At 34.0% G+C, this 26711-nt stretch overlaps 1 protein-coding gene across 1 annotated transcript in view; it reads left to right on the plus strand.

Annotated features, from left to right (window-relative positions):
• Nucleotides 1-26711, plus strand: part of LOC6033298 (potassium voltage-gated channel protein Shaw) — a 149027-nt gene that overhangs the window by 39754 nt on the left and 82562 nt on the right. The window contains exons 2-4 of the mRNA XM_038252208.1: nt 20766-21259; nt 21702-22131; nt 22188-22448. Of these exons, the coding sequence (XP_038108136.1) occupies nt 22240-22448 (209 nt within the window). The 5' untranslated portion in view covers nt 20766-21259; nt 21702-22131; nt 22188-22239. The remainder of the gene's footprint in view (nt 1-20765; nt 21260-21701; nt 22132-22187; nt 22449-26711) is intronic.

Below are 26711 nucleotides of genomic sequence, written 5' to 3' on the forward strand. Positions count from 1 at the left end.
TCACAGTAGGAAATATGATAATAATAATAATAAAAAAAGACATTTGAATTCAAATGTGTTCAGAAATGGAGAGTGTTTCAATTTAATTGTTGAATTTCAATTCTTCAGAAACGTGTTTAACAACAGCAAACAAAGAAGTTGTTGTCTTCTTATTCCAAAATTGTAGAACTTACGGACCCAATTCTGAAATAATGTGATTATGGAAATTGTAACATTTTGTTGTAAATCATTACGGAATAGAAGCTTAGAGGATGAGAGGAAGATAATAAAATGTCTGTAACAAAAATCTGGGTGCAAAAGTTCTGGATGATGTGCAGAGTTAAAGTGAAAAACATGAACATAGTTTTATAACAATTTCATTGTAATCTCAAAAGAAACGAATCCAAAATACGGGTCATCCCATTCTCCAGATCATCATTCACCAGAATAATGGATTTGTAGATTTGAAGATTTGAAGATTTGAAGATTTGAAGATTTGAAGATTTGAAGATTTGAAGATTTGAAGATTTGAAGATTTGAAGATTTGAAGATTTGAAGATTTGAAGATTTGAAGATTTGAAGATTTGAAGATTTGAAGATTTGAAGATTTGAAGATTTGAAGATTTGAAGATTTGAAGATTTGAAGATTTGAAGATTTGAAGATTTGAAGATTTGAAGATTTGAAGATTTGAAGATTTGAAGATTTGAAGATTTGAAGATTTGAAGATTTGAAGATTTGAAGATTTGAAGATTTGAAGATTTGAAGATTTGAAGATTTGAAGATTTGAAGATTTGAAGATTTGAAGATTTGAAGATTTGAAGATTTGAAGATTTGAAAATTTGAAGATTTGAAAATTTGAAGATTTGAAGATTTGAAGATTTGAAGATTTGAAGATTTGAAGATTTGAAGATTTGAAGATTTGAAGATTTGAAGATTTGAAGATTTGAAGATTTGAAGATTTGAAGATTTGAAGATTTGAAGATTTGAAGATTTGAAGATTTGAAGATTTGAAGATTTGAAGATTTGAAGATTTGAAGATTTGAAGATTTGAAAATTTGAAGATTTGAAGATTTGAAGATTTGAAGATTTGAAGATTTGAAGTTTTGAAGATTTGAAGATTCGAATATTTGAAGTAAAATCAAAAAATCATATAAAAGCACAATTGAAGAAAGTTAATTAATAAGCTTTTATTATATAAAATGAACAGAATGGACTCCTAAAATTCAGAATTACAGTAGGTTCAAAAAGGTTCAATTCCTCGTCAGGAGTAAATTGTTTCAGCATGTTGCGTTTCAGCGTTAATTTCATTTAATTTCCACGGACCATTTTCTGCCTCATCATCAGTTCGGAACGTGTGGCCCATTGTGTGGTTTCCAATTTCCATCCTGCCCAGAGAAGATTGCTTTTTCTGGGAGGGCTTTTGGTGAAATGTTTTCAGGCCTCCTAGAAGTGCAAGTAAATGTTTTGAAAAAAAATGTTAAAGAGGGCGAACAATTATTTGAAAAATTGTTTCTGAAATAATTGAACCATCAAATTTTGTTGTGACACAAAAATCACCTAAATCAACTAAAATTAAACCGATAAAAACGTGTTATTTTGCAGTGCAGCACAGTTGGCGATGATAACCGTCATTTGCGAAAAAGGGTGTATGATTTTCAGCACTTTTTGGCACGTTTCCAGTGCAGACACCAGCTCCATAAAAGCAGGAAAAACTTTTCCCTCTCCCCCCGAGCCAAGTTGTGTGCAGAGGATTGCAGAAATTGGATATATCTGATAGCTCGCGGGGTTAGCTTTTTGCCAAACAGTCAGCGCTTCGAGGTGGTGGTGTTGGGTGATGGGATAATTTACGTGGGCCAAAATTACGTGCAAATAATCGTAAACGAAACCAAAGCTGCTGGATGGTGGCGATGATGATACTTGAGACACCTTGGCGTGGTGATTCTGGCGAAAATTCGACGAACGAAATGGCTAGTCATCTTGTTTACGGTATGTTTCATGTGCGGTTTTCCGAGAATTGTTTATGTTTACACCGGATGCTGCTAGTCACACTGCTGTTGCTCATTAGAGATTGAATTACCACTTGGAGTAGAATCTTAGAAAATGGATTTAATCAGAGTAATCTATAGTGAAATTTTCAACAAATAAAGACAAAACGTAGCTGATAGTTTCCGACTAAAGTAAGCTTTTAAGCTTGTAATTCAATTCGTAAAAGAAGGTTCTAGTAAATCCGGTAAAAAAGGGACACAAAATAGTGTGGACCGACAAAAGGGATCAGCTGTCCCCTTTAAATTGATTTTACCGAGTGTTTTCCCGGGAAAACAAAGCAAAAACCTTACCCACAAGCAAACACTGAAAATCGAAACAAAAACTCCATACTTTACGATTTGCGTTGTAATTTCGTATTCAAACAAAGAGAAATAGTTTTTCTTTGTCCCGAGGGTAAAAACCGCCTCCCTGGAGTGCCATTACGGTGCTGGACACACTGGACAGAAAAGCGCTTTCCGACCGAACAACAAAACTGAATAATTCCAAGATTGTCAAGTGGGACACATTAATTCTGGACATCCCCCTGGGAGGGTGGAGGGACCACAGGATGGTGATGAAAAACTAAAACACACACTTTTTGTCCCGAAGGTTCCGCACCAGGAAATCTTGTTGAACAGCAGTATTTGACCTAGAGCAATACGACGGGATTCAACGCCATCGCCTTAAAGCCAGCGAAATCGAACTTGTTGGAGGCAGCACTGAAAAGGATCACGGTTTCCATGCAAACAGTTCATTAAATTTGCATTGCCAAAGGAACGTGGAAAAAAACGTGGTGCTTCACCGCTGCTCCTTGGAACGGAATTAGCCAAAGCTTGAACAATGTACTTATTCCTGGAGCTGCGTTCTTAAAAGGGAATCGAGCTCTTATTGCTTTTTTGTTGCCCTCGAAAAATTCGTAGAAATCCCATGTGAAAAAATTGATTGCTTTTTTTGGCAAGCTTCTTATGGTTGACGCAAGGAATCAGAGTTGTTTTTACATTAAATTTCTTTCTCATCATGGTCGGGAGCTAGAAAAACATTGAAAACAAAACTGTACAATTTACATTTTTAAACTACCTTGCAAAAACCGATCAAGTAAATTAAGGCAGACTCACTTCATCACCCTCCCTTGGGGATGGAGCAACGTCCCGTGCAATTTCATGTGGCACATTTTAATAACCCGCCACAGCCTCTCATCTCAAGATAAGCACATGTTTTCAAACGCCATAAAATCGGTGCCACGCAAATTTGCATATAAATTAAAATCCCGGCACTCCATGGAGTGCTGATGGTGGTGATGCTATTTACTGACGTAATGCTTCGAGATTACAGCCAGTAGCTGTGGAAAATGGCAGTTCCAGTCCGGTGAGATACCTCTGATCTCTGGGAATAATAAAAAGGCCCGGAAAAACGATGACGACATGTTATCTCACAATTTCCTTCTCCCCCCTGTCAACTCCATCTTGGACGATGATCGATGGAAAATTGTTTTCCTTTCAGTATCAAATTCCTCAAGCTTGCACAAAGGAATCCAGGACTGAAGTTTTCCATTTTTTTTTTTTCGGGGTTAAGTAAACCAGGTCCCTCTACCGTTACCCTCCCAGCCCAAGTGGAACAAAAATTTGCGTACGAAAGTTATTCGATTAAACCGTTACTGTCGCCGGAAAATTCTTGAGGAAAACGTTTTCGCATTTTTCCCCCCAATGATTTTTTTTCAGCTTCTTTGCAGAAAAGAGTCAGCAGATTTTTTTTACCAATTTAAGATGATGAGAAAACCAACCACTAAAAAAACGAAAAGAAAATCAATCCAATTTTAATTAGGAAACTTTTCCGGCCAGCTCATTGTCGAACATTCATCTTGAGGCGCCGGCAGCAGGGTTCGATCAACTGTCGACGACCCACTTCGGGGGAGGGTGTTGTTGTGTGTATTTTTTCAGCGCTGTTTTTGTTTGTCTTTATCGCATTAGCGTAAACAGAGAGGTTTTTTTTTCTACGAGTTGAATTTAAGATCTCCTCTTTTTTTTCGCGTAACCCTTTCGGGAAATCGGAAAAGTTTCGAGGTGAAAATCACGCCTGGGGGTGTTGAAAATTTGATGGCTTAGCGCTGCAAAGACGATCAATTTATGAAGTGATTATTTTCTGAGAAATCAATGCTTTTAAAAGAGAGTACACATAAAGATTTTTTTACTGAAATCAGTAGTTGAAAATAAAAAAGTAATACGCTTCACGATGCTTTTGAAAATCATAGAATTCTTTTAACACTGGAACGCCCAACGCATGTCCAACTTACACGGACGCCCAAGCCTCCCAAAAAAGGTGGAACGGTAACTTCAACTCGCTGGTTCTCGGGCCTAACTCAACCAATCGAGATGATTCTTGGTTCCAGTGGTTTGTAAGAATGTCTAGATGATCCTAAAATTTTGCAGATTTTGATTTGAACATTACTGTGATTTCTGCGATCGAAAACATCATTCCACCTTTTTTTTAAAAAAGACTGCCTCCACGGAATTTTCTTCGAATTTTTTTTACTCGCGAAAAAAAAGTTGGAACAATGTTCTTGATTGCAAAAATTACAAAGTTCTAGAATCATCTAAACTTCCTAACAAACAACTGGAAAGAAGAATCATCTTGATTGGTTGAGTTAGGTCCGCGAACCATTGAGTTGAAGTTACCGTTCCTACTTTTTTGGAGCCTTGGGCGTTGGAATTGGTGCGTCTATCCCGGGATTTACCGGAACAAAAATCCAGGGATTTTTTGAAAACCGGGAATTCATGAATCCCGGAATATTTTTATAATTTGCTCCGGGAATTCCCGAAGTTGATTTTTTTTCAAATTTTATTCTGAAAATTCAGATTTGGTTGTGGAAACAAATAAGAAATTGAATACTTAATAATCCATAAGATTTTTAAAGCATTGAAATTAATATTCGGCATACATCATCTTTCATTTGCCATATCAAGGAAAATTGTTAAAAAAAGCGCTTTAAATATTTAGTTTTTATTTAATTTTGTTCATTTTTAAAAGGCTGGGTATTATATTTACGTATTTTTATGATTTTGACTTTGAAAAACATATCATATAAAATTATTTTTGAATCATGTTTTGATTGAATTTATTGAAACAGGAACAGAACTAAAGAATCAGTGCACCGATTTCCAAATTTATTGCTCTAAAATCTCCTGTATCTATTCATACTGTAGTTTTGATTTTCCCCAGCTGGAAGTAGTAACTCAAAAATATTGTTTTTAAATATGGTTTATATAAATCATGAAATTCGAAGCCTATCTAACATTGATCGTTATTATTTTTTTTTGTTTTCACTTCTTGTTTTTTAATACATTTTAAAAAAAATGTCATGCTTTTCTAGTTTCGTCATAAACAAAAAAAAATATTTAAAAAAGACATTAAATTTTTATCACAATGTTTTTAAAATTAATATTAATTTAAAATCCAAAGCACAACACAAGCTAAAAAAAATATTTTTTTTATATATTCTATCAAGCCACATAAGCAATTCTCTACGCAATCGGTCCTTTTTTAGAATTTTAATTTTTGTATTTTTTTAATCCGACTGAAACTTTTTGGGTGCCTTCGGTATGCCCAAAGAAGCCATTTTGCATCATTAGTTTGTCCATATAATTTTCTATACAAATTTGGCAGCTGTCCATAAAAAAAATTGAAAAATCTGTACCTTGGAATGAATATGGACTACACTGAAAAAAATGATACAAGGTTAAATTTTTTTGGTGATTTTTTATTTAACTTTTTGCCACTTAAACTTGATTTGCAAAAAAACACTATTTTTTTAGAGGACATCAACTGCCAACTTTTCAGAAATTTCCAGGATGTGCAAAAAATCTTTGAGCGAGTTATGAATTTTTTAATCAATACTGTTTTTTTTTTAACAAAAATATCGGTCGCAAAATTTTTTCAACTTCATATAAATTCAAATTTGCAATCAAAAAGTACTTCAGTGAAATTTTCATAAAGTGCACCGTTTTCAAGTTATAGCCATTTTCAGGTAACTTTTTGGTAATGTATAGTTAAACAATATATAGTTACTAGGGTGGGTACGGATTTTGAAAAGTTCTCAGATCAAGTTCTGGTGTGGTTCCCCTTGTAGGGCATACCCAAAGGGACTCTCACACCAAATTTCAGCTCATTTGGTTGAAAACTGGCTTGTCTCAAGCGGGTTCAAGTTTACATGGAAATTACCATGGGAAATTTTGAATTTTCGTTCATTCGCTCGTACAGGCCTGGGGAAAACATTTAGAAACTTCTAGGATGGCCAGAAATGAGCGGAATCGTCTGCAGAACAACTTTCCCTAAGAGACCAGGTCGATTCGTTCAACCCCCATCGAGCTTAACGGCAATACATCCGGGGTTTTCGGAACCAACGGTTTTCCTCAGAAAAGCATCAAATTTTCCTTAGCATGCTATGAGTGCTTGATGAACAGCGCGATGCCACATGTCAAACAGCTACCACGTGATTGTAAAATTTGCACCATAACAGTTTTTTTTCTTATTTGGAGGTTCAGAATACAGATAAATAGTATCCTGATCACCATAAATGATAACTCGTTGGTTTAAAAAGCAATAAAAAGTTTTTTTTCATTGGCGATGCTAGTCCACGTGGTAGCTGTTTGACATGTGGCGTCGCGGTGTTCATCAAGCATTCATAGCATGCTAAGGAAAATTTGATGCTTTTCTGAGGAAAACCGTTGGTTCCGAAAACCCCGGATGTATTGCCGTTAAGCTCGATGGGGGTTGAACGAATCGACCTGGTCTCTTAGGGAAAGTTGTTTTCCAGACGATTCCGCTCATTTCTGGCCATCCTAGAAGTTTCTAAATGTTTTCCCCAGGCCTGTACGAGCGAATGAACGAAAATTCAAAATTTCCCATAGTAATTTCCATGTAAACTTGAACCCGCTTGAGACAAGCCAGTTTTCAACCAAATGAGCTGAAATTTGGTGTGAGAGTCCCTTTGGGTATGCCCTACAAGGGGAACCACACCAGAACTTGATCTGAGAACTTTTCAAAATCCGTACCCACCCTAATAGTTACACAATTTTCGAATTTCGATGGGGTGGTCTTATACACTTTTCCCTTGAAAATTCGACATTTTCAAATGAATATATCTCGAGACCCCCCCTGAGATTTTTAGCGTTTGTAGTACTAGATCTCCTCTTTCGAATGCAACCTGGCGCTTAAATTTTGACCTGCGGTTTTTGGAGATATTTATGTTTTAAATTTGCATTTATTTTACCTTAAAACGGTTGTAACTTTTGAACTTTACGTCCAAACTGACTTGTTGAAAAATAAAAATGTGTATTTTTAAAGCTCTAAAAGTGCTCCGATCACTTTACTCAAAAACTCAACCATGAATATCTACGTTCAAAAAAATGATTTTTGAAGGTTTGCTCAGATGCTCTTTCTAAGTTTGATAGTAGAAAGCGTAGATTGCGAGATGCAATTTAGTGTCTTCAACAAAGTTGCTTGGATTGGCAAGCTCAACAACATTCTGGAAAACATAAAACAATCCCAAAAATATTCCTGAAAAGTAAGATCACCCTAATCGTGAACCAAAGTTATTTTCTAACAAACCAAAAGTTGCCCCTTCCCAACAACTCATTCGATAAGACCAAAGCTCCAAAACTGCACCATTTTTCGGAAAATTTATGTTCCACTTATTTTTGCGATCTGGACCACTGTGCATTGCAGGCTGCAAATTATTGACAAAGCACGTCTTTTTCGAACGTTTCAAAAAGGAAGGAGTCATACCGCCCCACGAAAAATAGTCTTGATAATAACAAAGATATATTTTCATCGGACAAAGAAATGTACAAATTGTGAGCAATAATTCAAGTCAAGTCATACTCTCCTTTCAATCAATTATTCTCAATGGTAAATTCAATCAAAATTTCCTTTACATTATGCTCAACCTTCACGTCAATAATCGTAATTGCATTTTCCAAATTTGTAATCACCTTTCCATCGCCTTTGGATATGAAAAATACACAGAGTTAGCTGAACTTTTCTTCACTCAAAAGAGTTCGCCTTCTTGCGAGCGAAATTTTCAAAAAAAAAAGTTACACACCTACTTATAACGCCCGCTGCTGTAGCAAACTTTTCACGCGATAACTTTTTATTCTGTTCGTCTTTCAATTCGCCGCCACCACCGAACAGGACTTTTTCCCATAAGCGCAGTAAATCAGCTTTTCGATACACCGAGAAGGATGGGTGATGTGGGTGGGACTGGAAGTACTTTACGTACGCACACACACAATGCTAAACTCTTTTCGAGCCAAGGTGATTGAAAGAAACGAGAGCTCAAGTTATTTAATCACATAATCCACGGTGAAAGGAGTGAAAGGTGGCTTAGCGATTTGCTTATGTTGGGTAGAAAGCCAATTATTTTTCGATTTTTTTCATATTTCGACACTTTTTATAATATTTTTTTAAAATCATAAGAAAATAAGAAGATTGAGACAAAATTTAAAAAAAAACAAGCTTTTCACATCCCTGGAACAAGGTGTTTCCAACTTGATAGACGAAGAAGAAATAGGACTCGCGTGCGGTTGAAATATGCTCCAGGAGATCCACCGAGTGATGCTGCCAATAAGTATTATACTTCAAACCCGGGCTTGACTGCTTCTAAAGCGGATTCAATTTCGAGCTTCGTGCAAAACTGCTGCCAGGATTGAAGGCAATGAGGAAATTTTCCTCGCGGGGATGATTTCGGGTTCGATTTTCCTCCCCCACAATCCATTGGGCCCGGGCTCGTTCCAGTCAATTTCGTGTTTTCGAGCACAAAGCTCGGGGTAAACTGCTATTACGACAGCGGTGGGATGGGCGTTCCTGATCTGGTGCGTGTCTTCCCTTTTTTTCTCAACAAAAGCTGTCGATTCCTTGAGCTATATTACGCCCACATGCATACCGAGTGGTTCCATCTTTCATCCGTGCTTAACAGCTGCGAGCAAGATAACGAACAACTCTGATATCTTCAGTCAATCGAAACAAGCATTTCAAGCAAACACAATTCAAGCTAAACAGTTTTGTTGGAATTGGAGATTCGATTCAATGATTGAGTACATCCACAAAACAAAAAACAAAAAACAAAAAACAAAAAACAAAAAACAAAAAACAAAAAACAAAAAACAAAAACAAAAACAAAAAACAAAAAACAAAAAACAAAAACAAAAAAAACAAAAAACAAAAAACAAAAACAAAAAACAAAAAAAAAAACAAAAAACAAAAACAAAAACAAAAAACAAAAACAAAAAACAAAAACAAAAACAAAAAACAAAAACAAAAACAAAAACAAAAACAAAAACAAAAAACAAAAAAACAAAAAACAAAAAACAAAAAACAAAAACAAAAACAAAAACAAAAACAAAAAACAAAAACAAAAAACAAAAACAAAAACAAAAAACAAAAACAAAAAACAAAAACAAAAACAAAAACAAAAACAAAAAACAAAAAACAAAAACAAAAACAAAAAACAAAAACAAAAACAAAAAACAAAAAACAAAAACAAAAACAAAAAACAAAAACAAAAACAAAAAACAAAAACAAAAACAAAAAACAAAAACAAAAACAAACAAAAACAAAAACAAAAACAAAAAACAAAAAACAAAAACAAAAACAAAAACAAAAAACAAAAACAAAAACAAAAACAAAAACAAAAACAAAAACAAAAACAAAAACAAAAACAAAAACAAAAACAAAAACAAAAACAAAAACAAAAAACAAAAACAAAAACAAAAACAAAAACAAAAACAAAAAACAAAAAACAAAAAACAAAAAACAAAAAACAAAAAACAAAAAACAAAAAACAAAAAACAAAAAATAAAAACAAAAAATAAAAAATAAAAAAACAAAAAACAAAAAACAAAAAACAAAAAACAAAAAAAAAACAATCAAATTTGGTTCATTGATTAGAAAGACATAATTGAACACAGCAAAACGTTACATTTATTGACGACTCCTTGTCCTATATAAAACAAACTATTTTCTGAAACGTTTCCCAATAGAAACCAAATTTACAATATTTTGCCACAACTCCCCGAGCCACAGCTGCAACAGATCAAATCCCGTCATTTCTTCAGGCTGAACCTCCTCCGGTTGAACCACGTAGCTCGGATCCCAGAACGCCATCAAGCGATCGTAGTTGACGATCATTGTACAGACCATCAAAAAAACCACCAGCAGAAACATCAGCACCAGCAGGAACAGGGAACAGTAGTTCACCCAGACCAGAGTTCTCGGTATGGAGACTTCGGAAATTATGGGCTTCGCTGGGACTGGAGCGGCCATAAACTCTTGTTTGCAGACGATCTTACACCGGGCATCCTCCATGACCGTCTCCAATGACCTCGACATGGTGACGAAACCTGCCGGAGGGTTGACGTTATTCAACCTGCAATACAGAATGAAGATTATTTTGAAATTCAACGATATCTCGACGAAAGCTAAGCTCACTCATTTATCTCATTAGCGATGTAATCCTGTTGCAAGGTACGATCCAGATCTTCCTGAACGTCCCCCCGATCATCGTCCGCGTGCTCGTTCCTTTCGGCGCCCTCTACCGGCGGTGGAGGAGGATCAGGTGCCTCACACCCCCCTACCTCTTCATCCTCCAGAGTACTGATCAAAATCGATGGCTTCACCTTGACGCTCCTCTCGGAGGGCGTCTTTGTGGGAGGTGGAGCAATCCGGGATGGCCTTTTGGTTGGCTTTTTCTGGGACACTGGCCGTGGAATGAGCGAAGATGTGCGGGCATTTGCCGGAGGAGTGCGTTCACCGTTGATGAAGGTTAGCGATCGGGCGGGAGTTTTGCCGGATGGAGAGGATCTGAGGAAAGATCCAAAGCTAAAATTAGTTTTAAAGTATTCAAAAAAAATATCCCTGAAACTGTTTAAATACTTGTCCGAGGGCGAAAAATGGTCCCGAGACAAAGAAAACCTTCATTCAAAATCATCCCAGAAATCCCATCGTAAAACACGAGAGCACCTCATCCAACCAAATCCAACCAGCATATAAAAGATGAAAGCCCATTTCGATAAGCTTTCCCACCCCCCAACCCTAACGGTCACACTTCCTCCAGTCACGTGGAAAAACCCGGAAGCATGAACCATGCCAATTCATCCCCGCGTGCAACATTCTCCAACTCATAAAGCCACAAAGAAGGTTCACGAAGGTGACGGCAGGAGGCGAAGGGAAGAAAGAGGATATTAATATTTATAATTACTACTCCACATCTGACTGCTGCTGACTCGTCATCTCTCGTCAATGCCCCTCTTCGCTCTGCTCCGTCACCCAGTCGGAAAGTGTGAAAACCAAGCCGCCTCTCACAAGGTCATCAAAAATCATCATCATCGGAGCCGGTGTCGATTCCCAGAAGGGCCTTTGCCTCCGAAAACCATCATCATCCGGGCATTTCGGTATACTTCTCTCAGTTATTAATGGTTGAGGAGAGGGATGGCTAGAATTTGTCCCATCTCCGGACTCCAGACGAAAATGATACCGGGCGGATGATGACGATGGTTGCGTCGAGCTTTATGGTCCGGATGAAGTGCCGAAGCGGCCAAGTCAAGCGGAAAACTGAATGACTCAAACGTAATCCAAGCGAAATGACAGTATAAATGAATGATGTTTCGGAAAACCTCACGGGAGGGTGGCGAAATTGCAGGGTTGTTGCAAATAACTTTAAACTAATTTAATCTAGGGTTCTGTTCCATTGACACTTCTGTGTTATTGATACGCTTTGCAGGTAGGGTTTTATGAAAATTTCAGTTCATGCAAGAATTTGACAATCAATCCAAGCAAAAGCTTTTTTTGTTATTATTTGACTTACGAAGCTGAAAAATGATACACCCAAAATTCAGAGTCAAGATAATCGTTCTCTCAAAATTTATTGAGGGCTCAGTGCCAAAATCGATAGAATAATGGTACCAACTCACACCATCATAACAAATGAGTTCATTCGTTAGTTGAATCAATAAATCTCCAACAAGTGTCATACATCGACTTCTGACTTCTCCTTGGTCACCAAGCTGTGGTGGCCGAGGCAGCTAAGTCATTGGATTGGATTGTCAAAGGTCTCTGGTTCGATTCCCGTTGTCGACACTTTTGGTTTTTTGTTTGACGGATGAACTTTTTTTGCAAATGAACCTCGAGAGATTAGTTCTATCGCCCATCTCGAGCTGTGTTCTCTGCGTCCGTGAATGGTATCACTATTCTCTCGACTCGAGACCATCATTCTCTCGGACTAGCGCTGCCAGTTTTGGGTGTAAATATACTCCAATGTGATCTTGCGTTTGTAATCCAAGATGACGGCGGGAGTGTTCAATTTTTATTAAAATGTTGCTGGAATCACATCGAGTCAACATTTTTTTTCGAATTTGACCAAATTGTCAGCGAATATCTAGAGCTTTTTTGAAAAAGTGCAATAAACTATTGTGTTTGATATGTTCATAGGACCGATTAAAAAAAACTCTAGGTGTGAGAATTTAAAATACCGATAATATTAGCTGCACTTGAAAAAAATCATCCTGTCTAATCGACTTTAAACAAATGTGTTTTCAAAATATGAAAATTATTTTTAAAATTTAGTTTAATATTTTAGAGGGCCTATTCAGTTTAAATTTTCAATAACAAGACTGGGTCATCCTCCAAAAACTCACATCGCTGAAATTTTGAAATTGTCACAGTTTGAGCATGAGCATGAGTTTTAGGCTTTTGGTCAAGACACCATCAATACGGCTTTTGAAGTATTCATATTTTCAACGTCAGGCTAGATTTTTGAAAGTCCATTGTTCATTTGCACCCAAGATTATTTACACCGTTTTCAAGTTATAGCCATTTTTAGGTAACTTTTTTTTTAAATATAGTCGCATTTTTTTCACCAGTTAAAATAAATGCCCATATTTGCCCATTTTTGAAAAATATTTTAAAAAAGCTGAAAAAATTCTCTATTTTTTTACATTTTTGATACGACGACTAACTTTTCAAAAGGTCCAAAAATACAGTGTTATCCCCTTTTGAAATGTCAGTCTCGATTTTAAAAAAATTAACCATGTATTGTTTTAGAAAAGATCGGAACATTTCACGAATGTTTCATATTTTAACATTGTAAATCAAACCATTAGTTGCTGAGAAATCGACATTAGAAAATGGTGTGTTGTTTGGGTGAGACTTAGAAAATATCAATTTTCCTGTTTTTGAACCTTTGGCGAATCAAAAAAGTTCAAAAATCAAAATATAGAAAATTTTCTCATGAATCACTGCGACTATTTTCAAAAAAGTTACCTGAAAAAATGGTATAAATTGAAAACGGTGCAATATATCAATATTTCACTGAAGTACTTTTTGATTGCAAATTTTATCGCAAAATGAAGTTGAAAATTTTTGCGACCAACATTTCGATTTTTTTCGAAAATATCAGTATTGATTCAACAAATCATAACTCGATCAAAGATTTTTTGCCAATTCTGAAAATTTTTAAAAAGTTGGCATTTAATGTAATAAAATTATGTCATAAAATTAGGACCTGGTTAGGACCGATTCGGCTTTTGTAATTACATTTTTCTTAAAGCTTAGAGTAATTACAGAGGATCTTGTGTGTAAATATTAGTGGGAGGGGAGCCGATTACCTTGCAAATCAAGTTTTAACGTCAAAAAGTTAAAATTTAAAATCACCAAGCAAATTTTACCGTGTTTTCAATGTAATCTTTATCCATACTTACAACTTTGCCGAAGACCCCAAATCGTTCAAAACTTTCTTTCAAAGATACTAATTTTTGAATTTTCAAATTAATGATACAAAATGGCTTTTTTGGGCATACCAAAGGCACCATAAAAGTTTCAACCGGATTAAAAAAATACAAAAAAAAAATCGAATGACCAAAATCTCAGAAAATTGCTCTGAAAATAATTCCCTTTTATTCTATTCTCTATTATATCTATTATTTTATTTTTTTTAAGTTGCTTTCCATTTTGCAATTAATTGATAATAATCACAGTCACGATTTTATCTGTGAATTTCTGAAATTACAACAAAATTTTAACAAAGGCAGAGTTATTTAAACTTTTACTTTCAGTCAACATTCTGTTTTAAACATTTTTGCATGATAACAAAACATTTTTATATTTTAAAATCTTTCGTTTTTTAAATTCAATATAAATTTGGCAGAGGAGCAAAAATCATTTAAAATCAATTAAGTTTATAAAAATAGTTTAAGTTATAAAGAAAAGTTTATAAAAAAAGTTGTATAAGGATTAAAAAAAACCTAAATATCAAATGATATGCTAAAAATATCACAGAATGCTTTAAACATTTTTATAGTTATGTTACTGTCACAAACCTGAAAAAGATAATAAAATTTATGAGATTTTTTTTCTCTTAAATTTGATCTTCTTTTTCAAAAGGTGGTGCCAAAATGCAGTGTTTTAAAGGTCAAACAGCCATGAAAAGATAAAGATTCATAAAGAATCTGTACATTGTGTACATTTTCAATAAATTGCAAAAGTTGTAGCCATATTTTTTTCTCTCTCATTCAATGAAAATAATGTGGGATAAGGAGAGAAGGTGGAAGGAAAAAAAACTGAAATTAAGTTTTCATTGGCCTTATTAAATAAATGCTATTTAATCAAATAACAAAGTGGCATTTTTTAATGGTTAATTTTTTTTAACTAAACGACTATTTTAAACTTTCGTAATTTGGATAATGTTAAAAAAATACATTTGAAAATTATATTGTAAACTGTTTATCGTTTTCCAAGCCAATTATGGACACAATTGGCGAAATAATAAAGTATTTATAATCATAATGAAGCACAATATTTTAAAAATGTTAATTGATTAGATTATAGCAGAAACAGAGCACAAAAAAATCAAAATCAATTTTATGCTGCTATTCAAACTCTAGTGCAGATACTCCCAATTGACAGTACTATCGTTGGATTAGGCAGTTTAAAAAAATCTTTTATGGTTTGCATAAAATACAGGTTAAGTATTATGAAAGTTGCTGTGCCTATTCGTCCTGATTGTCACAGATTAATAGATTAAGTGGGTGGATAGAACAACAATTGATTAATTTGAAAGTTGAAAAAGACCGTTTTTCGAGAGTTTACTTAGCCTGGAAAATTAAACGCTCTGGTCTCATCTGAAAGATATCGAACGCGTTATCAAAATTTAGTACCAAAATAAAGTCAGATAAACAAAACAGAAAAAAAAACAAAGTGGGTTTTTGTAATATTCCTGTAACATCCCTGAAATCCTCACGAAAGATGTCTATTGACGCTCACAGTTCAGTCCTGACAGCGCAGTCTGTCTAGGCAGCCAGAAGCATTTAAATTGTTCATAAATATTTCGGGAAACGGGTCGGAAAAAGCTGAAACAATTCCGCACCGGATTCGATCCGGACATTCCGCCCGGTTATGCTTTAATCTTGTAACTTCCATCAGCTTGAAAGCGTGACCAAACTAAGTTTTTCCCCCAGGAAAGAAATCAACAAAATTAAACAACTGACCTGATGGCCGGTGTGGTGGAAACCCTTCCTCTTGCCGGCACCACGAGGGTCTTCCGGTTGCTGTCCAGCATGGAGTTCGGGGACGACCGCAGCGACAGAAGCTTGAATTTTACACCACCACTTGTCAACTGAAACAGTGCTGCTGACGAAACGTCAAGCGATTTGAAAAGAGACGCCGCTGGCATGGCATGCTACGGCTAGTGGGAGTGTGGTTTGCGAGAAGTTGGTAAATATTAGGATAATTTAATTGGTTATATGCAGTCACAACTCTGAGAGCGAAACAGTCTTCATTGTTTGAGAAATCCCGGCTGAGAGTTAATCATCGGAATTTACACTGTCAACCAGACGAGAAGCTCGATTATGAAGATGTCAACAACAGTAAATTAGGTTGGACTCAATGAAATTTGGTTGAATTTGGTTGTTGGAGTGACAACTGCCTACAATTCTTTGTGTTAACTTGTTGCAACTGCAGTGTGTTTGTCAGTTAACGCGGTTGAATCGGATTTGATGAGAGCGAGGAATGCACCAACCACATACATATCATAAATTAAAAAGCATCTAAACTTGAAAAATATTGTGGCAGAAGCAATCATTCAAATAAATACTTTGTCATAGCACTCTAGATAATTGCATACCAATCTCCACATGCAATCTAGATTATGGGAGCATTTCTTAGACATATAACCTCAATTCAGCAATCGTTTTTCATTCCCGTCGACTTCAATTTGCAATTTCATCCATCCTTGCACCATAAAATTATCAAAATTTAATACACTCAACTTTACGACCAGTCCTTTCATTCATGCTCCAGTTTCCAATTTTCACCATTTTCATCTCTCTTTTCTCTCCTTCTTCTCCACAGGAAATCTCACCACACTCAAGAAGCATCCAAAAGGCTCCACATTCCTCCAAGCGAACCGATGATAGTACAAGTGTGCTACTTTAATGGCCCTTGCCTCTTACCTCTCGGAACCGACGATGACGACGAGGACACCAAAGATTAGAACACCATATCTCGAGACTGGCAGGCCCTGTCCAGAATGGGAACGATCCACTTTTATTACCGTTTGGCTGGAACGCACACACACACACACGCGTGCAAAAATTCATGCACGAACACATTCGATGAACTCCTCCTCCTCCTGGGAGATTTTCGGAAGTGTTTCCTGTAGTGTGTGTGTATGTGTGCAGTGTGGTGTACGTGTCATCGGTCAATACCGGCCTCAAGCGGTGCGTGTCGTAAAGTTTTGGTGTAATGTGCCAAGAATTGGTCGAACATATCCATTTCGGATATGGCAGGCAAAAGTTGGGAAGTGGGTTGATCTAAAGGACAAAAAAAGGACTTAAGGCAAAGATTAAGTTGAAGAAGGAAGCAGACAAAAATCTTAGTTTTATCGGTTATATGGGATCGAAGGGTTCTTAAATCGTAAAAACGGATGCATATTTAAAGTAACGTCTACATTATTCGAGCACTTGTCATTGAAAAGATGCTTTTTATAAATCTGTTTTACGTTGACATAGAAAACTGTTTTTTTTTTTAAATAAAATGGCTTTTTTTATTTGGCTTTCAACCTTATAGAAACAGGCTAAAAATATGATACTCATCAAGGCTGTTAACGATAAAATAATCGAGGTTCGATAACAATAACGATAGTTCTATCTTAATCGTCGGGACGATAACGATAATCTATCCTTATCGTTATCGTTATTCCGATGATTCTATCGGCGTTAATTTCTTTTTATTATTTTTTCATATATTTCTGAAATTGACTAAAACCAATAAAATTATGGTGAACTTTTAACAGGGCTGCGGAGTCGGGTCATATTTCAAGCGACTCCGACTCAGACTCCGACTCCACCTTTCTGGGATTAGCCGACTCCGACTACGACTCCGGCTCCGGCTTTCAGATCCAACCGACTCCGACTCTGACTTCAACTCCGGCCCACCAACTCTAGCCGACTTCGACTCCGAATCCACATATTTTAAAATATTTCAAAAGTTAGTTTACTATTATTTCGAAAACATTGATAAATAGGATTATTTAAAAACTCTTTAAGTGTAAAAAACCGGAAAAAGTTTCTAGTTTACCAAGTTTTAGACGTTATTAAAACAGAAATGAAAAAAACGTAAAGTAAATTTGGATTTATTTACTTAACCTCAAATTTTCATTAAATTGATTAAAAGCTAAAATATTAAATTGTTATTTTTTCAATTATCATTAAAAGAAAGCTGGCCTTAATGATTGATTTAACATATAAATTCAATTTGCTCACTTTTAAGTTGACATTTATAGGAAGCACAGTGACTATCACAGTCACCTTGTATTTTTAAATAACAATTTTAAACGAAACTAGTTCTTAAAGCTCCATTGAAATTTTCAAGACGTACATGGACATCACGCCTAGGCTAAAGAAGTTTATTATTACAAATCAATGTATCTTAAAAAAATCTTCGTGGTAAGAACGAAATAAATACCCGGGACCTAGAAAATAACTTACCTTGGAATTTTGGATTTATTTGAATTTTAAATTTTTTGTATACTTCAAAGGAGGCGCGCGATACTTCTTGCATCTTCACCTCAAACGAAGCTTTATGAATGGTCGTGCGCCTCCATGAAAATAGATGAAAAAACTTAGAATTGGATAAAAAAATAATCCACAGGATAAATATTTTCTGGGTCACGGATATTTTTTTAAACTGAAATCCTGTCCTATCCTGAAATCTTGAGATTTGTAATTTGCAACAATATCAAAATAGTTTGCCTAAGGATCAACATTCAAAAATATTTAATTTTTTGTACACAGTTATAAACAAAATGCGCATGTTGAGTTCCAAGTAATAGATTGTTATAATCGTTGAATATTTGTTGGAAGAGTAATCCTGTCAGTGATTTTTGTTTTCGATTTCTATAAATAGTGATTATTATTTATATTTTTTATGTACCTCATGACTTTTTTCCTGAACATTGATTTACTTAAAACCACCAAGATATCCGCTATCGGGGTATAAAATGACTGTGTGTGTACTTTTTCAGAAAGAACTAGATTAAATTTGGTCAAATTTGAGTTTAAAGGGTACATAAATATTGGCAAAAGGATGCTGTCAAAAATCAATTAAATATTTCTGACTACAAAACCAATATTGTTCTTATTTTTCTTGTGTTATGATGTTACTACATACTTGGGTAAGAGCTGATTAACAGGTTATCATTTAGTGATCTCTAAAAAAAGTAAAAATGGCAACGCAGCGCACTAAAAAATAAAAAATAAACATAATTGTTCAATTTAAGAAAACTCCGACTCTGACTCCAACTCCGGGTAATCAGAATTTGTCGGCTCCGACTCCGACTCCGACTCCAGCTGTTCAAGTTTTTACGACTCCGACTCCGACTCCGACTCCGACTCCGACTCCAGACTTCCCAAAAAGACCCGACTCCACCGACTCCGGCTCCAACTCCAACTCCGACTCCAACTCCACAGCCCTGATTGTGACTTATAATAATTTGAGTATTTTCGAAAAAATACGGTATTTTGTGAAAATTTTAGTACATATTTCATTCAAAAAAATCAAGAACAGGAAAATACAGGCACAATCTCAAATCGTTTGATACCCATATTGAGAATTATAAAAAAATTGAGTATTTAAGAGAAAATACGGTATTTTGGGAAAATTTTAGTATTTCATTCAAAAAACTCTTTAAAAAAGTGAAAATGCCTGCCAAATTTCGAGTCGTTTGATACCCACAATGCATATTATGAAAATCTGAGCTCTTTAGAAAAAAAAATACGGTTTTTAAGAAAAATTCAGTATTTATCCTATGAAAAAATATATTCTGAGTGAATACATTGAAAATTTAACAAGACTTTGATGCATTTAGTCAATTTAAGAAAGATTTTAAAAATGAGTTATCGTACGTTATCGACGATAAGATTATCGCCGACAGAATTATCGAAATAACGATAACGATAACGATAACGAAAGATTATTGCTATCGTCCCAAACTTATAGTAAAAATTGAAAATTTATAGAACTAATGAAGATTCTTTATTTGATGTGAAATGCATAAGGTCGTTGCAAATATTTTTTGAAGTTTATGTCCCCCGAATCTGACCAAAGTCGAGGGGGGGGGGGGGCAAAAAATAAAAAAAAAGTATAAAAATTTAATTTACGAGCCATGGTTTTAACATTTAAATGAAAAAAGCCTTTAAAATGCATTTTGAACCTGTGTTGTTTTGCCATCATTAGTTTCCAGAATATCTAACTATTGACGAAATTTTATTTTTTGAGAACTTTGAAAAATATTTGCAACGGTCTAATCTAGCTTTAAACATAAATTTTGAATATTTTAGGTTTTTTCTATAAAAATATCAATTTATTCAATATTGTTATGGGAGCAAAACATAAAATAAATTTTGCAATGGCCAGATACATATTTTAAAATGTTGTTAAATACAATTTCAGGTTAAATTACAATGAGCATGTCCTTGGTGCACAGATCACTTGGAAGCAAATTTACTGTTCTTATTTGAAATGTCCTTTTTTATTTTCATTTAACACAATTAGGTAAATAAGAATAATATCAACGAACGGTCGTAGTTCTCTAAATTGATTTTTCTGAAATTATATTGTTTGCAACTATAGTAAAAAAATGTAAGTTGCAAGTATTTTCGTTGAAATTTCTAAATTTTCGGAAACAAATAAGAAAACTTAACAATGCCATTGAAAATATCCCATTTTATTTTAAAATTTTGCTGCAAAAAATGTTTGATAAGCAAATCAAAATATCAAAGGTACGAACAAGCCGACAATGTTAACAAAAACGTTGAAAACATCATTTGAACACATGACCATACTCCGCCATCCAAACATTCCCACTTTTCCCTCCTCCTAAAAGGGGAGCCACTCTCCAGAGGCCACACACGACTAAACTTAGCACTTTGCCCACCTCTCCGCCCAGGGAAGTAAGTTCACCTGCGATAGTCTCCAGAGGCAGGTGCTTCCGAGTTCGGCAAAACAAACCGCCACCATTGACTGTGAAAGTGAAAGGACTGGAAACAAGCTGTGGGTGTGACGAGAAAATTAATAAAGTGAAACCTGGGGGAAGGGTGCGCCAACAGAAATGGTTTGGTCGAGGGAAATGTTTTTTCCCACACACACATACGCTTACTTTCATAGGGCAATAACGATGAAAGTGAGTAAAAGTTCATTTATTTTTTTTTTACCCTAGCTTGAAGGGAAAAGTGCAAAAATAAGAAGAAAAACAGTGAAAACAGCGCCATGTCATGATAGTACATGTAAGCTAACATACATCGAAGGAAGAATCTGTGAAAAATCAGTGAGCTTTAAAGCTTCTTACAAGCCCCACAAAGAGCAACGATTGACGGGGTATAACATCGCCAACAGTGCAATAGTGAATCAACACCCACACACATTCAGCAGCAGACAAGCAGGCATGAGAAAAAGGAAAAGGATCAAACCGATGAGGAAGAAGACGGTGGAAAATGCTCCAAGGCAGCTGGAAAGATGAAAAAAAAGTGCAAGAAGATGTCATGATCGAGCGGAAAAGTAAAGTGATGCAGCTTCATAAACTCTGGCTGGCTGGGTGGTAGAGAATGTTGTATAGTGCACATAGTAGAGGGTATTTTGTAGAGTGGATTTTGAGAAATTTGCACCGTGATGATAAAGAAGAAGAAAAAGTAAAGGAATCATGAGAACGAGCTGGTAAGAAAATGATGAATTACGAAGGGCATCGTGTGAAAAAGAAGGTTTAAAATAATTTGAATAATTTCACATTTTTTCATCAGCAAATTAAAATATTTTTGCTGAAACTAAACTATTTGTACAAAAATTCAAGCAGAATAATGATAATAATAAACTTATATAGTATTGACTTTGGACGAAAGTGTAGGATTTTAGTGGCTTTTTCCAAGATAATAAAGATTCATTTTCCCAATTACCATAATAATTTTTCTATATGATTTTAAGAACAATATTCAAACTTCTTATTATGTACCCACTCACTGTGCCCCAAAGAATACAAACATCAAACCTAAATAAAAAGAGGCGATGACTTTGCGCCGTAAAATTCCTTGCAAGTTTAAAAAAGCAACTTAAAATATTATCTCACTTTTTTCCATGGCGTTTCTTCATCCCACCCGGGCAGCACCAGCAGTGTTTAGTACTCACTTCAGGAAGTTTCCAGTGCATCAGCCAGAAAAGCTAGAAGGAAGTTCCTTCGCCCCCTCCTGAAGCTATTCCAAAGAAGAAAGATTACCGGAGCTCAAGAAGTGTACATGACGACCAGCTTTACTCTCTGGTGAAGCTGGCTCAACCGAAGCAAATTGCAATATCCAGCCAGAAGGAAGAAGGTTTAGCTAAATAAGTGTAAATAGTGAAGATTCAGGAAGAAATTTGGGTTTCATCGCAAGACTTTTCACTGCAATTTATATGATGGTGAAGGAAGTACCGATTACAACGTTGACAACGTCGAGAACTGAGAATCTTCAAAAGAGAAAAAGAAGCAACTTGACGCAGTCAAGCTGAAACATAGTCTCACCCTTTTAGATAGTTATCAAGAGGTGTAGTTAATCGAGGTAATATTTGACCAGACTGTGTGTGGCTTTCAATTAAAGGTTCAACTTGCTTCCAGTTTTATACCCCAATACAAAACCAAACCAAGTCAAACGAAAACCAACCCGAAAATGACGATGAACAACATGGACTCGGACCACCGGGTGGTGCTGAACGTGGGTGGGATCCGCCACGAGACGTACAAGGCCACGCTGAAGAAGATTCCGGCCACCCGGTTGTCGCGGTTGACCGAAGCGCTGGCCAACTACGACCCCATCCTGGACGAGTACTTCTTCGATCGGCACCCGGGCGTGTTCGCGCAGGTTCTCAACTATTACCGGTGAGTGGAGTTTCTAGATATTCTAAAGTAATGGTTTCTATTTTTCATGGCTTGTGCAGCAAAAGCAGAACAAAATATATTAAACGGTTATTAGATTTTCTCCGATTTCCTTTAAATACGATTGATGTTCTTTGATTTTTTTTTCTCTGATTTCTCTGATTTCCTATGATTTTCTTTGAATTTCTTTGATTTTTGCCTTCCTCACGTTACTGAGGAAAGGCTATAAAATCACTCAAAAAATGAACTTCTCAATTAGACCTCCTAGATGTATACCTATCGACTCAGAATCAAATTCTGAGTAAATGTCTGTGTGTGTGGTGGGATGTTGATCAAAAAATTGTCACTCGATTATCTCGACATTGGCTAAACCGATTTTGTCCGTTTTGGCGTCATTCGATTCGTCTTGAGGTCCCATAAGTCGCTATTAAAAATTATGCAGTTTAGTTAAGTACTTCAAAAGTTATGCTAAAAAACGATTTTAGCAAAAGTCCGGAAGATTGTAAAAAGGGTGGTTTTTGTAAGAAAACCCGTCATGCTATACATTTTCAGAAAGGTATTTAAAAGACTTTTCCAACGCGTCCAAGACATTGAAGAACTGACAACCCTATTAAAAGTTATAAGCACTTAAGTGTTATTTAAGCACTTTTTCGAGGCCGGATCTCAGATATTTTGATGAAAATGCTGTCCGGATCTCTCATGCGACCTATCGTTGGATAGGTATTCAAAAACCTTTCTAACGCGTCCAAAACATTGAAGATCTGACAAAGTTATAAGCACTTAAGTGTTATTTACGCACTTTTTGCATTTTGGATAGCACCCATGTGAGGAAGGCGCCAACCACCTAAGGGTGGATAAAGTAACGTTTTGTTATTTCCTTTGATTTTCTTTGATTTTCTTTGATTTTGTTTTTTTTATTTTCTTTGATTTTTTTTATATTCTTTGATTTTTTATATATTTTTTTATTTTCTTTGATTTTTGATTTTTTTTTATTTTCTTTAATTTTCTTTGATATTCTTTGATTATTTTTTATTATCTTTAATTTTTTTTTTATTTTCTTTAATTTTCTTTAATTTTTTTTAATTTTCTTTGATTTTCTTTGATTTTCTTTGATTTTCTTTGATTTTCTTTGATTTTCTTTGATTTTCTTTGATTTTCTTTGATTTTCTTTGATTTTCTTTGATTTTCTTTGATTTTCTTTGATTTTCTTTGATTTTCTTTGATTTTCTTTGATTTTCTATGATTTTCTTTGATTTTCGTTGATTTTCTTTGATTTTCTTTGATTTTCTTTGATTTTCTTTGATTTTCTATGATTTTCGTTGATTTTCTTTGATTTTCTTTGATTTTTTTTATTTTCTTTGATTTTTTTTTTTTGATTTTCTTTGATTTTCTTTGATTTTTTTTGATTTTCTTTGATTTTCTTTGATTTTCTTTGATTTTCTTTGATTTTCTTTGATTTTCTTTGATTTTCTTTGATTTTCTTTGATTTTCTTTGATTTTCTTTGATTTTCTTTGATTTTCTTTGATTTTCTATGATTTTCTATGAATTTCTTTGATTTTCTTTGATTTTCTTTGATTTTCTATGATTTTCGTTCATTTTCTTTGATTTTCTTTGATTTTTTTATTTTCTTTGATTTTTTTTTGTATTTCTTTGATTTTCTTATATTTTCTTTGATTTTCTTTGATTTTCTTTGATTTTCTTTGATTTTCTTTGATTTTCTTTGATTTTCTTTGATTTTCTTTGATTTTCTTTGATTTTCTTTGATTTTCTTTGATTTTCTTTGATTTCCTTTGATTTTCTTTGATTTTCTTTGATTTTCTTTGATTTTCTATGATTTTCTACGAATTTCTTTGATTTTCTTTGATTTTCTTTGATTTTCGTTCATTTTCTTTGATTTTCTTTGATTTTTTTATTTTCTTTGATTTTTTTTTTGTATTTCTTTGATTTTCTTATATTTTCTTTGATTTTCTTTGATTTTCTTTGATTTTCTTTGATTTTCTTTGATTTTCTTTGATTTTCTTTGATTTTCTTTGATTTTCTTTGATTTTCTTTGATTTTCTTTGATTTTCTTTGATTTTCTTTGATTTTCTTTGATTTTCTTTGATTTTCTTTGATTTTCTTTGATTTTCTTTGATTTTCTTTGATTTTCTATGATTTTCTTTGATTTTCTTTGATTTTCTTTGATTTTCTTTGATTTTCTTTGATTTTCTTTGATTTTCTTTGATTTTCTTTGATTTTCTTTGATTTTCTTTGATTTTCTTTGATTTTCTTTGATTTTCTTTGATTTTCTTTGATTTTCTTTGATTTTCTTTGATTTTCTTTGATTTTCTTTGATTTTCTTTGATTTTCTTTGATTTTTTTTGATTTTCTTTGATTTTCTTTGATTTTCTTTGATTTTCGTTGATTTTTTTATTTTCTTTGATTTTTTATTTTCTTTGATTTTCTTGGATTTGATTTGCTTTGGTTTTTTTAGTCTTTTGATTTACTTTGATTTCCCATGATTTCTTTATGATTTTCATAGATTTTTTTTTGATTTTCTTTTAATTTCTGTTTTTTTTTCATTTGTTTGCTTTGTTTTTTTTTTATATTTTCTTTTAATTTTTTTTAAATTTTACACTTGATCCTCTTTGGTTTCTTAAGGGTTCTTTAGATTTCATTTGATTGAATTTGATATATTTTTTTTTAAATTTCCGTTGATATATGTTGATTTCCGGTGATTGCTGTTTATTTTCGTTGATTTCCATTGATTTCATTTGGCTAACTTTATCTTCTTATACTTTTACTGTTTACTTGTTTCTTTTGATTCTAAAGATTTCCTTAAATGATCATTTATTTCTTTCCTTGTAGTTTACTATAATTTTATTTGATTTCCTTTGATTTATTTGAATTTTCGTTGATTTACATTGATCTATTTTGTTTATTTTTTGTTTTTTTTTTTTCGGTTTCCTATGATTTATTAAGATTTTATGTGAGTTTCTCTGATATTTTTTGATAACATTTGATTCAATTGATTTGATAGATTTCTTTGAGTTCCTTTCTCAGTACTTTTATTCTTAAATGATTTTTTAAATACCTCCGATTTTTTTCATTTACTTTGATATTGTTTGATTTTCTTAATTTCTTTTGATTTGATTTTCTATCATTTTATTTTATTTCTTATGTATTCTTTTGATTTCTTTTGATTTCCTTTGATTTATTTTTTGCGTTGATTAGCATTGATGTTTTGGGATTTTCTTTGATTTCTTTTTTTTTATATTCACCGTTTTTTTATTTCTTCAGTTTTTTTTATTTCGTTTGACTTTTTTTTTATTTTTTTTTACCTTATTTAAATTAAATTAGTTTTTGACAATTTCGTTAATTATCTAAAGTTTTCTTTAAGTATTCTATATTTTCTTATTATTTCTTTGATTACCTTTGATTTTTTATGATTTTTGCAATTTTAGATCCTTTTTTTATTTTCTTTGATTTATAATTTTGTTTTCCCTGATTGTTACAGATTTTCTTTAAAAATTTCTTCATTTTTTTTAGCAATTCTTTTTGATTTAGTTTTATTTGATTTGCTTTGATTTTCAACAACGTTCAGTTATTTTATCATCCCCAAAAAAAAATTTGGGATTTTTTATGCAACCTTGATGAACATTAAATTTTAGTTGATTAACTCTGATATTTTTTCAAAGACAAAATCCTCAAACTAAAAAATTAGACCTTCACACTTTTCAGAATTCCCTAAATCTCAAATTCTCTGCACCTCACTTACATCCCTCGAACAAACGTCCTGCCCAATCCGGGTCAAACATCACTCAAATTACCATCCAGCAGAACCTGGCCAGCAAAACTCCCACGACGAGAGCACAGCGGGAGTGTTCTTCAAATTAGCCGCCAACTAGCGGGTTGTGCATGTTGTTCATGCATCAGTACACACACCCCACAAGTTGGACTTTGGAGAGGGTTTTCTGTTTTCGGCGCCGTGAAGAACTCTCGAGTTCTGGTGGTGGTGGTGCCCGTTTCATGTCTAATTTCAGTGAATGCATGATGAGTAGTGGACTAGTGGCAGCTGTCTGGTGCCACTCTAGTGTAAAAAGGGGATTGGGATCAAAGTGTATCTCTTTTGGGAGTTTTGAGCTTTTTTCAAGTTGATGTTTCTTGAAATATAATTTTAATAAATAATGTAAAGATTTAAAATTCATCAAAAAATGTAAAACTTCAACTTTCCGTGCATCCCTAATCCGTTGTAAAATGTTGGTTCTCGAAATGTTGAACATTTT

Source organism: Culex quinquefasciatus, chromosome 2, assembly GCF_015732765.1.
Source record: "Culex quinquefasciatus strain JHB chromosome 2, VPISU_Cqui_1.0_pri_paternal, whole genome shotgun sequence".
NCBI lineage: Eukaryota > Metazoa > Arthropoda > Insecta > Diptera > Culicidae > Culex > Culex quinquefasciatus.